This window comes from Lampetra fluviatilis, chromosome 32, assembly GCF_964198595.1.
Source record: "Lampetra fluviatilis chromosome 32, kcLamFluv1.1, whole genome shotgun sequence".
Lineage (NCBI taxonomy): Eukaryota > Metazoa > Chordata > Hyperoartia > Petromyzontiformes > Petromyzontidae > Lampetra > Lampetra fluviatilis.
In genome coordinates, this window is record NC_136306.1 from 4,137,701 (window position 1) to 4,152,771 (window position 15,071).

General features: G+C 52.4%; 1 protein-coding gene across 5 annotated transcripts in view; it reads left to right on the top strand.

Annotated features, from left to right (window-relative positions):
* Positions 1–15,071, top strand: part of LOC144943643 (SRSF protein kinase 2-like) — a 70,933-nt gene that overhangs the window by 27,661 nt on the left and 28,201 nt on the right. For 3 of the 5 annotated variants that reach the window (XM_078871309.1, XM_078871308.1, XM_078871311.1), the window contains 2 exons: positions 13,502–13,854; positions 14,741–14,849. In XM_078871309.1, coding sequence (XP_078727435.1) covers positions 13,502–13,854; positions 14,741–14,849 — 462 coding nt within the window. Of the gene's footprint in view, positions 1–7; positions 713–12,666; positions 12,813–13,501; positions 13,855–14,740; positions 14,850–15,071 lie in introns of those variants that run through there. The other 2 variants (XM_078871312.1, XM_078871313.1) reach the window with 2 other exon arrangements.

A 15,071-nucleotide genomic window follows, 5' to 3' on the forward strand; every position in this document is an offset into this window, starting at 1 on the left:
TCGCCTGTTGCTGTGGGGCCAGGGAGGGAAGCGGGCCTCTTGTTGCCGTGCCATGTATGCGGTGGCGGCTCGCTATTGTGTGACGGCCGGGGCCCTTGGGTATTCTTACCGCAAACGCAGCGGGAGCCACTGGGAACATTCCGTGGGGGTCCCTTACGAACGTCGCCGACAATCACAGCCTCGGCTGCCAACGTTGCTATTATACGGCCGGCACACACCGGCGTGCCTGTAGTAATATTATTAATAATTTCTAATATTTAATTGATTAAATATTCATTGGGTGTGCAGAACGCACGATGCGTGCGCACAGGCAGCCTTTGCACCCCAACACCACTGCCTCTTCCCCACCCGTCTCCCCCCATCCCCCTCCGACGTGAGCGCAATGGTTCGCCCCACCGGTGCAGGCAGGGCTGCTGCGAGGCTCGCTGTGCGGCGCACGGACAGACGTTTCCTGGATCTCCGTAGTAGCGCACTCGGCCTGGCCGATTCATTACGAGCCAGGCATTGAGTGGGGAGGGGGAGGGAGACAAAAAAAACCCCCACAAAACAAACAAAGGCAGAGGAATCAAGACAAAAGCCGAGGTGGGAGGACCGACGCCGCTTCCCGCCGCTTGCTATTGCCGCGACGGTTTGCCATCGACGCCGAGCGCTACCGGTTTGCTCACCGACATCTCATGTCAGTGCATCCTGCCACCAGCTCTTCTCCACAAAGGTACTGTACACCGTGTGTCGCTGCTCGCCTCGGCGCTACGGCATTGTGGCGGCTGCACCCCCCCCCCCCCCCGTTGGGGTGACCGTTAGGTTCACGTTTACCCTTTGCACGGGGGAGGCGGTGGGGGGGTAACGTGCTGGCCAGGCGGAAGGTGCGGTGTGACCACAGTGGTGCTGGCAGGTCCCTGGGCCATGGTTGCCGCAACTGTAATCGGTCAAGTGTCAACCGAATAATTGTGGCTTGACAAGAGGCTCTGCCTGTTTGCCCAGAGCAGCCTGCAAGGAGAGCGATTGACTCGCCGATGTTAGACCAGGGTTTGTTAATTCACTGAGGAGTTGGTTACGTGCATTAGGGGGAGTGTAATGATCTGGTGGTGGACACTGCTGGCCTGTGACCCCGTAACCCCATGCCCCCTGGGAGTGGTGAGCATTATCGAGTTTGGGTCACGGATCCGCCCTGCGCCACCTGTATCTCCCGTGCTCTGAATCTCACTCGCGAACGAGCAGAGAGGTGCAGCAATAGACCGTTAATGCATTTATGCAAATCTGACAATCTTGACTAATCTCAAGCTGTCATCGCTTAAGCTGCCACAAGTGCCTTTGCTCATCCATCAGCCTCGTGTCCATTGTGTGATAGAATCGCGCATCAGAGAAAGGTCTCTTTAACCGTTACGTAATACAACCTGCAGAAAAAAACATTCTTGCCGCCTGCCGCTGATGGTGGCCGTGTGAAGAGCCATCATAGCTCATCCCCGCACCGCCCCTCCCACCGCCGCCGCCGATTGTTTTTGCCGAGGCTGGAGTGGCCGTGCCCCGCGGTGCTCGCCCTGCCACTTGGTAACGGGAGGAATGCATCGCCATGGTGGCGATGGCGCCTGTCCTTGCGCCTCGGTCACAGAAGCGGCGAGCTCCCGGGGACGCCTGAGCGAAATGAATAATGGCTGCACCGGTAGTGTCTCACCCCGTCGGAAGGCCATGGTCCGCGTCCATGGCAGAGAGGAAGCTCATTTGAGACATTCCTGGCACAAGGACCAAGCGTGTGTCTCACTTAGACATGCATCACATTCACCTGACAAGTTGACGTGTACGTGTACAGCATAAGAAAGTCAAACCATTCAGTACCAGTCTCCTTTATTGAACCAGCATGTTAAAGCCACTGAGACGCATGGAACAGCATTCCATGAGAGACCTGGGTTTTTTAAAAGGCTAAGTCCTATTGTGATGGCCGCCACCACGCGCCATGTAGTTTAATCTGTTGTCATTAATTGGTTGGGGTCACAATTCAACGAAAGAATTATGTGGCTCTATTTCCTAGCATGTAGAATGCAAAACAGTGAATTTATACAATTTGTGTACATCTACAGCCCTTTGTCAGTCCACTGCTGCATGATGGCCTCCCCCATGCCTCTGTCTCACAACGATGGCCAGAGTGGAGTTGGTGAAGACAGAGAATCGTACATGTGGAAGCATAGAAATACAATCAAGCAATATGTAGTGAGTCCAACTGAGTCGCAGACGTTGTCTTGGGAGCAACACTATTTATTCAAGAACTCAACACAACATAACACAACCTACACTTTGGTGTTGAATGCTGATCTAGCCTCGCTACGGCAGAACTAGACACGGTTCGCTATCCCGGCCCAGACCACAAGCTGGGTCCCGGTCCTCGTGGCTAGAGGCTTCTTTTACCCGACATGGATCATCATCACCAGCAACACGAAGAACCCCGAGCCTCTCACTGGGCACCGTTATATCGGCCTCGCCTGGAGCTGGCTCCGCCCCTCGCCCTGCCCACCTAGATCTCTCGAGCTCTTTCCCAAAGGCTCCCGAGAGTTCTTTTATACCACGTGACCGCCCAGCGGCCCCTGTCCACCGGTGGCCCCCCTCCAATATCATCCGGTCACGTGGCGGCAGGTCAACCAGCGTATCATGCCCCAACGTAACCTTGGCTGGCTGACTCCCTCTCGCTCCCTCACCGGGAGCCCGCACCGCACACTGTACGTGGTGCCTCCGCGCTGACCAGCGCTCACCCAAGCCCCGCTAGGGCTGGTACTCCGCCCAGTAAGCGGGCTGCACATAATGCCAACACACTATCTGCCGTGGCTTCGTAAGCCCGGCAGCACACAGTGACAATCACAGTCATGACAAATAGATTATTTTACATTGCTCATTACTATCCACATTGTAGTCCCGAAAGCCCTGTTTGTGTGTGGTGGTCACCCATCCAATTACTTTCCAGGCTCAAACCAGCTTAACTTCTAAGTTCTATATACTTACAGGTTCATATTTTCACGTTGTGAATTGGTGAGGCCGCCCCATACCTGCCCATGCGCACGGGCTGATGTTCTCGTTAATTTATCCTCACGTTGTTCAAGGCTCGTTAAGCCTTGTTAGTCTGCATGCAATTATTGTCGGCGCTGCCGCCATTGCCGTTCGGTTTGTCCTTGGGAGGTGGGTGCGGAGAACACCATGAGCCGTTAAGGTTTTCACTTGGTGCCGCAGCACCTGAAATCTGTGTGCAGGCAGATGATCGGAAGTGCCGTCACAGTCGTGCTGTGTCCTGCGCCATGATGTCATTAAGCATTCATAAGTAAATACACTTCTCAGCATGTCTCTATGAATAATTGATGGAGCGACCGAGAGTGTGCCGATAATTTCTGGCAAATTGGCGGTAATGGACTGGATTTATTTAGTGATTTTGCGGAGTGGGTGTGGGAGATGAAGAGGGCAACTCAGTATAAATGACAAAACTTTTACTCTCCGTCAAAAGCGCGATGCGGAGGGCAACCGGAGCAGATTTGTTTCCTTGGAAAGGGTGGTCAATAACATCCATAAGCCCGGTCCTCTCATTATGTGACCCTAGGGGTTATTATGGGTGAGTAGGGTTGCAAGGGAGGAGATGTGAGACTTCTGGGAGGTCAGCAACAGCTTGGTGCACAGGTGGTGTCGGTGTCGTGCACCTCGCACATTTAGAGAACATTTCCCGTGATCCGCAGCTTTGGTCGACTGTTAGCCTGCCTCTAATCGAGGCTTTGAGATTACAAACAGCCTCTTTAGCTGCATGGTGTAGCGGCTGCAGCCGGTGGTGTCGTCAGAGGCTGCGAAGAGGAGGACGACGATGTCTCGTGCGAGGCGCGTCAGAAGAATCGGCATTAAAACGCAGAGCGGAGGCCATGCCTCGTCCCCCGGGTGCTGCCCATTTGACACCGGTGGCACATTTGCGTGCGACGGCGGATGTGTCCGTGGGTACACGGAGAACCCAAAGGCGCGATAATGCCAGACAAGCTGATGGAATTTGAATGTTTGAACGTTGGGCACTGTGTTAATAAACGACGCTCGCCTTCTTTGCCCGTTACACGCACAATCGGCTGTAATTCCACGGTCACGTGTGCGTGCGGGAAATTATAATTATTATTTTCATAAACACAATTTGCAGTGCAGGCACGGACCGTGAGTTATGTTTATTGCACATCGAGCGCACTACGCACATTGCACCATGTTTATGTTCTAGTGACGCGCATGCCGTCGGAATGGGTTCTGCTGCTATATATATTGTCTCCGCTGCACGTACCGCGTTAAGGTCATATACGATGGTGCGTGTGATTTGTAATGCTGTGCTTATGCTCACTGTAAGGAGCACACCGGGCAGGCAGGAGGCAGGCATGCTGGCTCTTACCGACAATGACGGTGAAGGGCAGTACTACAGTAGTTAAAAAGCACACTTGCTGCAGTATAACAAAAGAAACGTGTTTGAATGTGTTTTATTATCGACCTGCGAGGCGTCCCGGAGATTGCAGTACAGCAATGTATTTATCCGGGCGGCCAGTGGTGCACGCAGAGGCAAGGGTTGGTGGATCGCACAGATAATGTGAAACTCCCTTCCCGTGGGCGTTTAGGTGCCATACCCTGGCTTGCCAGGAGAAGGCAGGACTGCAACAATTTGGACTCCACTTGTTCTGTATGGGTGAGAGTGTTGCCCCCTCGGACGCATTAGGTTTTCTTCAGGCGCTCCCGTTTCCTTCCACAACTCGTTAATTGGCCGATAACAGCTTCATTTTTAGGGGACCGCAGAGCTTGGAAAATTGTTGGCGCTGGCTCTCTCTCGCCTGCGAGTCGAGAGCGACGACTGTGCGGCGTGTTGCAAGTTTAAATTATTATGATTCTTGAACCTATCTGTGCCGAACGTTGCGTGTTACCCCCCCCCCGCCCCCACCCTTATCGTATGCGTGTGTTTTCTCGAGATAATCTGGTGGTCTCCCATGCGATGCCAACAAACATATTTTAAAGGAATTTGCCAAATTTCACAATGCGACAGGACCCTCCTGAAAAATAATCTAGAGACTCATTGAGGGTTTTCCTGGATTATTGCAATAAATCCCAGGCTATCCGGACCCCACATTTATCCCGATGAATGCTGGCGAATACGGCGAATAAAAGCATAGTTTAAGTTAAATTAAATACCAAAACATAGTTGCAATTACTGTGTATTAAATGTACTCACCGCAATAGGTTAGTGGTAAGGGCAGGGGTGGTGGAAGATGACGGGGAGGGGTGGTAGGGGTGGAGCGGTACCGACCTACCTCAGACAAGCGGGAAAGACTACTGTGCTGAACACAGTACAATACACCGCACACACACAGGTATTTGTTTTTGCTTTTTTCTGTACAAAAACAAGAACAATAACAACCACCATTCACCACCAAGTGGCTGTGACGTCATCACAGTACCTGTGCCAGGCCAGGTGCCCTTTGAGGCCACGTGAACTGTCGAAGGCTCGCTGACAGGAGGTCACGGGAAAATACCCCGGGTGCCATGGATTGACTGACTCAAAGAACTGGTAGATGCACCAGCTGGTCTGTACACTAACACATGCACCTACACTTAACACGCAGGTCCCCCGTATAACTGTTACCAGACTTTTGGGGCAAGAACGTTTAACGAGCACTTATGAAGTACTGCATGCCACACAAGACAGTGAGTGGGTGGCCAACTTCACGTCCGACCGCCTTTTGCCTCAGTGGCGATTTTTACACCCCACACCAGGTACCCATGAAGGCTATGTCAACCTAGGGGAGGCCCAGTAACGGGTTCAGATACTCGCCATTGTTATTGGTCGTGAGTGGGACACGAACTCGGGTCGCCAGGTTGGTAGCACAGTGCTCAGCACAACACCACTGCTCCCCACAACACGGGCACACATACACCACAACAGGCGCCATGTACCACAGACACGTACATTAACACGCATGTTCTACACACTAATATATGCATCACACCCGTATAATACAAGGGGTTGCAGGTGGCTTTCTTTAACTGTGATTTAACTGAAACTGCTACTAGGCCGCAACCTACCAGCTCTCCCTACCAGGGCTCCCCTTGCTGGGATTTTGCTGTAGACTGCTGTTAGGATAGCTCCCATTCTGTTGCTCACCTCGACATGTAGTAACAATACTATGTATTCCGACCCTCCACAAGTCTGTGATGTAAGGGTTCACGGTCACAATTTAATGAAAGCCTCCAGTTTTTTGTTGCAGCACAGTGCACATGTGGAATGCAAAGCAGTGAGTCTGTAGGACACATGGGCATACACAGACAGCCCCTGTGTCAATCAACTGCTGGATGAGGACCTCCCCACGCCTGCGGGTAACGTGGGGGGTTATTTGACCCATATTTCACCAAGCTGGGCAGTGCGAGCTGATGAAGGCTGTGGAGTGTAAACATCCAGTATAGCAATGGGGATTTTGAGTGTTGCGCCCTCTGCTGCCCATCATGTAGCACCACAGCCTGTAACACCTGTGATTTTCTATCCAAGCATCTTTCCAGGCTGTTTTTCCTACTGGGCTTACACGATTTGACGATTTGGGCGCATTCTGAGTGGTTTGGTCACAGCCACGCTTTCAGCTCTTTAAGCTGGTGGTCTAGATAAGGCTGAGAGCATTGTATATGTGATCACATTACACGCGTGTAAGGCACATGGACGGGAGCCGTGCACCTTCCTGCTGTTTGTTGTGGGTTCTTCCTGTACGTCTTTGAGTGGCGTCACGTTTTCACGTTTGTCGGGCGCTGCCATCTGGGTCGTTGCTTCTCCCACCGATCGGAGGGCGCCGGGCGAGCCACGTGAACAAGCGACGCTTCTGGAAGCAGCACGGCGAGGCTGCTCCCCCTCTCACTCACACACACGTGTGCGCACACACACACGCGCACATAGCCACACAAACACGTGTGCGCGCACGTATTCAGACATTCGCACGCACGTGCACCGACCTCCCCCGTGCTACAAATACAGATGCTGAGCCCGCAAAGCCGGTGCTGGCAAAACACGACGTGATCTGTGAGATACATTCAGGCCGCTGTCACGTGCATACTTTCATTCGGCCCAAACGGGGCTGTTACGCTTTTGGTTTATCGTCTTGGCAGCTTGTGCAACATGGAACGTACTTTCCGACAGCAGTCTTGTTCACAAAGAGTGTCCCCGGTTTAAAGGGTGATGCGAGCAGATAATCAGACAGCTTTTGTCTTATTGCTGTGCATCGAAAATGGGTGTACCAGCCTGTACGTCATTAGTTTGACGCTTCACTGGTGAGAAAAAAAAAACACGAGTTGTGGTCAAGTGCATCATTGTGGCACTCGTGTGGCATCACTCCCGTACATTTCGCGATGCCGGTTGAGTTACGTCACGATTGCCCAGCTATGGTAGAGTACCTGATGGCAATTCTGTTGATACATTTATTGTCGTTTTCCACAATTGTATCGTGATGGTGCTGTAACGTGTGTCATGTTATGAGACGAAGAATCCAATCGGAGCTTACGCACGGCAGTACAACCCCCCCACCGTGTTAGAGAACAACCCACGGAAGTCGATATCAAAGAGTGACCTCCCGAGATCCCATTAAGTGTTGTCTTTTCCACAGAGTAGGAGGCAGCACTTTTCCACTTTCCCTGTTGCAGAGTAATGTTTTCTGCGTAACAGTCAACCAATGTAACTGAATTTCAAACCAAAGCTAATGTGATGGGTTTACGTTTTGTATGGCCATCTGTGACTGGACTGACGTCATCAACTCACCACACTTGAGAACGCAGTTTAGTCACAGGTGGCGGCTGCCAGGTTCTTAGCAGTGTCAGCTTTGCACTAACCTTTGCCACCTGACTACCTCCTCACTTGATGGGCGTTTTCAAGTCTTATTTTGTTATTCATGAAGCTTCAAACCCCTGTTGGGCAGCCCAGGACATGCAGCCCTACAAGGTCAGTGTTTTATTCATGTTTTTCTTGTTGCATTTGCTTTTAAGCCATGAGCCGTGGCAACATCAACTGATGCTCCAGGGTATTTTCATAAACAAGTTTTTTTTTTAAAATGGAGTTCGGACAAGGCCGAGGATGACACGTAGCGCTTGGTCAATCGATACGCGCTGCGAAGACCGCAAGACATGCGCGCATGCAAGCGGCAGACTCGACGACCTGTGCGGTCATCGCGTCCGAATTAATCCTTGTGCAGAACCACAAAGCTGTGGTCACCAACCCCCCCACACCCCTGAGCCCCCTGGCTCAGAGCTAGCAGATGGGCATCAGACGGCAAAGCCGACCCCATCATTGCCCAGGGCTGCCGGCCGGCGTCCGACCTTGAGGTGGGTGGATGCCCTCTCTCCCTACCAACCATCCCCATGTCCACCCTCGCCCATCTGCCAGTAGCCTGGGTCTAGTTACTCCCCGTCCCCACTTCCGCACGTGCATGTCTGTGTTTTGCCTACACCGTTAGATCGAATGATCACACAAGATGTTGGCAGTGGAATCCCAAGGCCTGTGCATGAATGGAGTATTTGCATTAGCGCTTTGCCCTGAGCAGCTTTAAACAGTCCGTTATAATAAAAAAATATTTCTTGCTCAAATGAGCATTGAGGTGCTGCTCATCTCCTGTAGTGGAAATTCTACATTCCTTTGGTGAGAGGGCAAGTCCATCGATTGGATAACCACTATTATCTTCCCCATAATTTTATCGACCCCGGGGGGATGCTGGACTGAGTCAACCCAAACCAGGATTTGATCTCCCAACCTTGTGTTTGCATTCCACTCTATCGTTGAGGAACCAAAACCGTTCATGAATTGGAAGCATCCTGGCCTCGTACGGTTGTTGCCTGCAGTGTTTTTCATTTGCCAGCCACCCTCGTATGACGAGGGAGATAGATTTTATTAATATTCAGTGCCTAATACGTATGCGGGAGAGAGGCCAAAATAAGTTCATCCAGGCCCTAGGGAACATTCTTAAGTCTCACAAACCCCAGCCCTAACTCCAATCATAACAACCCCTTCCCACGTTTCTCACTCATGAGTTTAACCAAACCCGGTCAGGAGGGGCCAGGTGTCGTGTCCAACCAAAGTCGCTGTCTGACGAACAGAGAATGCGAACCCAACTTCAGAAGATCACCGAGTTGCAATTGGACGTTTACAAAGCAGGCAGTGCGTTTGTGTTGACGTGAGTACCAGAAATAATGTGGCCGTTTGGTCGAAGGGAACCTGCCGATGGCAAGAGTTCATCCGGTGAGCCGGCACTCAGAACCGCGTGCTGCGCAACACGTGCCCTACTCTGCATGGTGGGGCCATGTGGCAGCGTTCGCATATCCCCTCGGACCGCGAGCCCCAGTCCCGTGATCACTCACTTGATCGGTAGCAACGTGGGCGCGCGGCACTGCGCTGAAATATCGACGGAAAAAACAACCACGACCCTTGGATAAATTATGAAAGCGTGGGTCTAATTATCAGTCACTTCTGCGTTGCACATGCAAAATTATGAAATGCTGAAGCGTGGATGTTACGAGATTGATTTATTGGATGGATGGATGGGGTCAAAGTGTGCGGGTTTTTTTTCTCAATGTGAGCCGGCACCGTGGGGAGTCAGCGTCGGTGCGTTTTTCGAGTCGTCTGGTCTATCCTGTGGTGTCTCAGCTCCCGAAGCGAGCTGGGCGTTCTGACGATATTGGTGCCTGTCACCCTGTGCGGTCGATGGAACAGGTTTTATAATTGATGGGTTTTGTTAATTAAGTCACGCCTCGGCGAAGATGAGAGTGTTCTTGCAGCACCCATTGTGAATGCAGACTGCATTTATTGAATGAAAATTGTGGGATTTTATCAGGTTAAATGCTGGATTAAACTGGGTGCTCATGAGTACCTAAAAACACGTTAAACAAATTCACATTTGTAGGATGTAAAGACGCTGTTTCGAGCGGACGTTTTAGGGGTTAACATAGCCCAGCGGGAGTGCATGCCGCTTGTGGCAGAGGTTCACATTTAGAATCCTGCAACTACCCTGGTGAATACTGCAGGCGTATTAATCACGAGACGTTACGCGCTATCTGCTTCACGGCGGACGTTAAAAGTTCTGTCACATTAAAAATGAGTGACATTGTTGACTGACGTCATGCTCCAAATTTGCCGATTATTTTAATTCACCCGCAAACGACTAAATTGAGAAGATACATAGCAACATTGCCCCCTTCTGAGATAGTATTGCAGGCTGCGAAACATATCTCCTTTGCGATAGCTTTGCACGTTAAGATCAGCGTGAATACCAAATGCACTTAAAATTTTAGATTTTATCTCCTCCAGCTGCCGTGTTCACACCTTGGGGGTGAACAAGGCAGCTGGAGTTGAACCAGGAGTGTGAGTTTTGACGCTGCCAGGATAAACCAACTCCTTGTTAGGCGAGGGGGTGGGGGGGTAATATAATTTTTTTTATTTCCAGGTTCACCCAAGGCCCTGGCCAAATGTGACGATCATTGAAGAGGCAGCAGCACATGAAGCATTGCTGCCTTGCCTCCTTCCCAGGACCATTATTCTGAGTGCTTTTTCCATCTGACTCTCGCTCACAATGGGACGGTGCAAATGTGTCAATTTGTCACGTGTAAATCTGAAAGAGCGGCACAATGATCCTATGAGCGTTTCGGCGCTGACGCCGTGTAATAGTGCCGCTCCTGATGGACAACATCTCGGCGCAGATTTGCGCTCTAGTTGAAAGCACCACGTTTTTACACGATCCATCCCGCGCGTTGTGCAGAAATCAAAGTCGTTCTGACGGTGTCCGCTTGGCGTGTCACGATGCATCGATGCGTCCAGTATGAAAGTAGATTCTCATGCATCGAATCGAGTATGTGTAGTAGGGTCGAATTAGGTGCACACACACGCAGCTTGGAGGCAACACTATTTATTAAACGGTAAGTAATATAACACTGTACATAAGGTGGTGACCACCTTCCTCAACTCACTAACACTCTGGAACACGACACAGACTGGACCAGGCAGGCAACGGCCTGCCTGGCCCAGGACGACGACTCGGGACTTGACGACCGATGATCTCTTCACTTTGGAGTACAGTACAACAGCCTCGCTCTGCGTTCACACCACGCTTATATCTGGTTTGGCGTGGCCGGCTCCGCCTCGGCGTGGCTGGCTCTGTTCAGGCCACGCCTCCCTTCCCAGGACACGCCTCACTTCCCCCACCTCTGGGAAGGTCCGGATCCCTCCAGCACGTGACCCCCCAGGCACCCCCTTGGGGCCCCCAGCCCTCGTACAGGCCGACACAGTAGTGACCATTCTATGTCACTACATCTGCAACAACCAACGTGTGTCACTTTGTGATGGGTGGATGTGACCCATTCGGCCACTAGAGGTGCTGTACTACCATGACTTCAAGTTTAAACCATATCATGTATTCTGGAATCTAATAATGAGCCTAATTATTTGTAAAAATTCTGAAAGGTGAATCGTCTCATCCCTAGTGTTTATGAATGAATGACTTGAAAGTCAGAGTTAAAGTGACTACCTGCTTAAATTAGCATAAAGGCAGTACTCAACTCCTGTTTACAGCCGACAGCGGTAAATGTTTCCAAAGGACAACCGCTGTTGATTTTCCTACAAAGTGACCCCTTGGTCAACAACCCAACCAAGATTTCTACTCGCAACCTTCCGATTTAGAGCCGATCGCCCTTCCGTTGTGCGACCTGGCCAGGTTAATTACTTACAATTCACGCAAATTACATGTGCAATGATGTACTGCAATAACATTTAGGCTCAAGAAGGAAACAGAAGGAAGAAAATCAGATGGCAATGCCCGTTGTGCGCACAGCATTTCACTTTGCGTTTCGCCTCTCATTTTTCCCGCTGGGTGAACCATGGAAGGGGTGTGGCCGTGGTTTTGCCGTCAAGTCGCCACGCGCTGGCATTCTTAATGAGCGGTGCCAGCGCCTGATGACCATTTTACATTGCGGTTACATTCACTCTTGAGCAGCGATGGCGGCCGCACCCCCTGACACACACACACACACATCATTACCGGTGTGTGTCATTGTCGAGGTGAGACACTGCGATCCCGGGGTGCTTGGGAGAGGGATAGGGGGGGGCACCTGTTTGAGGCCCCTCCGTCTTTTAACTCACGTCCCAGCCATAAACGAGCGAGAGCGGTGCGCCAGTCACGCTGGTGCTGGACGATGCTGCCCAGGGGATGGGTGCCATGAGAGGTGAGGTTACGGCAGCTGGGACGAGCAGACGGGGGGAGGGGGGGGAGGTGGGAGGGTGGGCGCTCTGTGTAATCGCAACGTCGAATTGCTGGCGCCCTTGGAACGAGACAAAAACGACGACCACCTGGTGCTGAGCCTGAGGCCGCTGACCACCTCTGCTGGTGCGGCTCAGAGGCGCGTAGGGGTGGTAAGTGTGGATTGGGACGGGAAGTCGGGCGCCGCAATCAGGGAGGCGATTGCGCTCGGCAGATGTTGCCGGGATTAGTCTGGCGGTCTGCTCGAGGAACTGGCGGATGAAGCCGTCGTCACGGCGACTAGGGTGGTCACGTGGGCCCGTCGCCATGGTGCTGCCTGGCGTACGTTTTGCGGCTAGCAAGAGTCGCCATGGTTACCATTACCTCATCGGGGCACGCGGGGGAGGGGGGTGGAAGGGGGGTGGTGACAGTGTGTTCTCGCCGAGGACGGATGAGAATGTTTTATAAAACGGAGAGTGGAGGCACACGATCGTGACCTTGAAAGGATGGGCAACGTAACAGCGGGGTAAAGGACCGGCGTTCGTTAGCGGCACGTGCGACGGCTCGAGCCGACGGAGCCATGTAAGTATCGGAAGGGGCCTCGCCGGCCGTGGCGCCTCCCAGACCTCGCCTCGTTTAATTTTCCTCCTCGCTCCCAAGTGGCATCGCGTTTGTGTGCTCCTGCACGGAATTCTCGAAACATGATGTTCTTAATTGAGAAGCTATCCACAGAGCCACGCGTTTGGCGGTTCTCCACTTGGCATTCGTAGATTGCAGCAATTTATATACATTTGGTTTATATATATAACTCTCATGCTTGAGTATATATAGAAGCAGCTGGGTACAGGAACTGTGATGAGTCAGACTTGGATGTTATCTCGACATGTGCTGTCTGCTGTGATCTCTGTGTTTGGTGTGTGTCACCGTGTGCGTCCATGTGCGTTTCATCTTGTGTGTTCGTGTGTTGTGAGGAGCAGAACTAGAGTGCTCCATTCACAGCACTAGGCTCTGGGAGACTTGAGTTTGATTCTAGGCTGCTATGCACATCGGTTGCATGTGGTGGTATCTAAACCGGTCTTGGACCTCCCCTCGGTCGAATTAAATACTCAATGCGTGAATATCGGAATTGACTAAACAACGCGGGCAGGCTTGGTACTGGCTCCACCACCCCCTCGTGCACCACATCCAGCCTAATATTCGCTCATGACAACGGCACTTGCTCCTACACGTTTGTGAGGCCGCCTCGGGGTTCTTTGTCTCTGTGTTTGCAGGCCTGAGGCTGGCAATAGGCATGCATCCCCTCCCCTGGAGGTTGCCCCACCGGCCGCCCCCACCTCCCGGCCGACCGACATTCCCCTGCTGCCCGAGGGCCCAGCCCCGGTCCACGTGGCGGCCCCCCTCCTCGAGGAGGCTCCTTCCCGCCCGGTGGCGGTCACGGCGGCAGCAGCTCCGACCCCTCCCCTCGTGGACACCCCCTCGTGTGGAACGGCCCCCGTCCACGGGCCTACCCCGTCACCCCCGGCGGTGACTCCGCCTCTGCCCATGGCCGCGCCGCCCTCGCACCAGGAGGAGATCTTGGGCTCGGACGACGAGGAGCAGGAGGACCCCAATGACTACTGCAAAGGTTGGTCTCACCGGCGGCAAACTAGCCAGTCGCACTGCCGTGCACCCCCCTCCTCTTGTGCATGGCGAGCATTGCGGCGTCTCGTTTCTGGACTTTAATCAAAAATGCGTTTGATGCCCTGAGATGAAACCGTGTCGCTCGGGAGCCGGGAGTAGGGACGAGCACTGCTGTTGCTGCTGCTCCACGGGGGGGTTTTGCGGAAATGTGAACGAGCAGCTCAGTGTCCCTGCTCTCGGCACTGCTGGTTTGATGGATGTCAAGAGGACGGTGTGCCCAGAGCCCTGAATGAAGTGTGTGCGTACATGTTCGTGCCGGCTTTCGTGGGGTGTGTGTGCGTCTGTCTCGTTGTGTGTTTGGAAGTGCATGTATGTATGTATGTTGAACTTATTTTGCATTGCACGTAGCCAACTGCGCTAACCAGAGGTGCGGGGCAAGGACAACATACTAAAGACACAAATCACTTGTAAATTAGTTTTAAACATATATTTTCAATCTAGGTGGGGAGTTTGTGTGTGTAAATGTGCATGTGTGCTTGATTCCCGCTCATGGCTAACATGGGTGACAAATATCTTAACCGGTTCTGGACTTCCCTTGGTCGATTCAGCCTCATGAGTACCTGGTTTGTGATGTAAACATTAGCATAGGGGAGACAAAGGCCACCATGCGTGGTGCTGGCCACCCATCCCCTCCCCGTCGTGTGCCCTGCCAGCGTTCATAGATGCTCACTAAGAGGACTTGCTCCAATAGTCTGTTAAAGGCTCCAAGGGGGATCTTTGCCTTTTTCTCTCTCTTTGTTTACGCATGTGTGTATGCGAATATTCGCACGTGTGTGCGCGAGTGTACGTGTACGCGTGTTTATACGTGTGTGTGTGCACTCATGGCGCAGGGGGCTACCACGCAGTGAAGATCGGAGATCTCTTCAATGGGCGCTACCACGTGGTGCGCAAGCTGGGCTGGGGCCACTTCTCCACGGTGTGGCTGTGCTGGGACATGATGTGAGTGGCTTCCACGCGAGAGTTCACATGGTCCCGTGTGTAAGTGAGCAGTGGTGCATTTCAGCACCAATTATGGCGAGCGGTCTCAAGGCCATGAAGAGCCCTCCGTATTACCGTTCTCCGCGTAGGGTGCTGGGCTGCCGGTGCGACGCCTTCGTTCTTGGGGTTGTTTGAAGTGGAATCCTAGGTGTTTAGTTTTTTAACGGCCGGCATGTCAGCCCG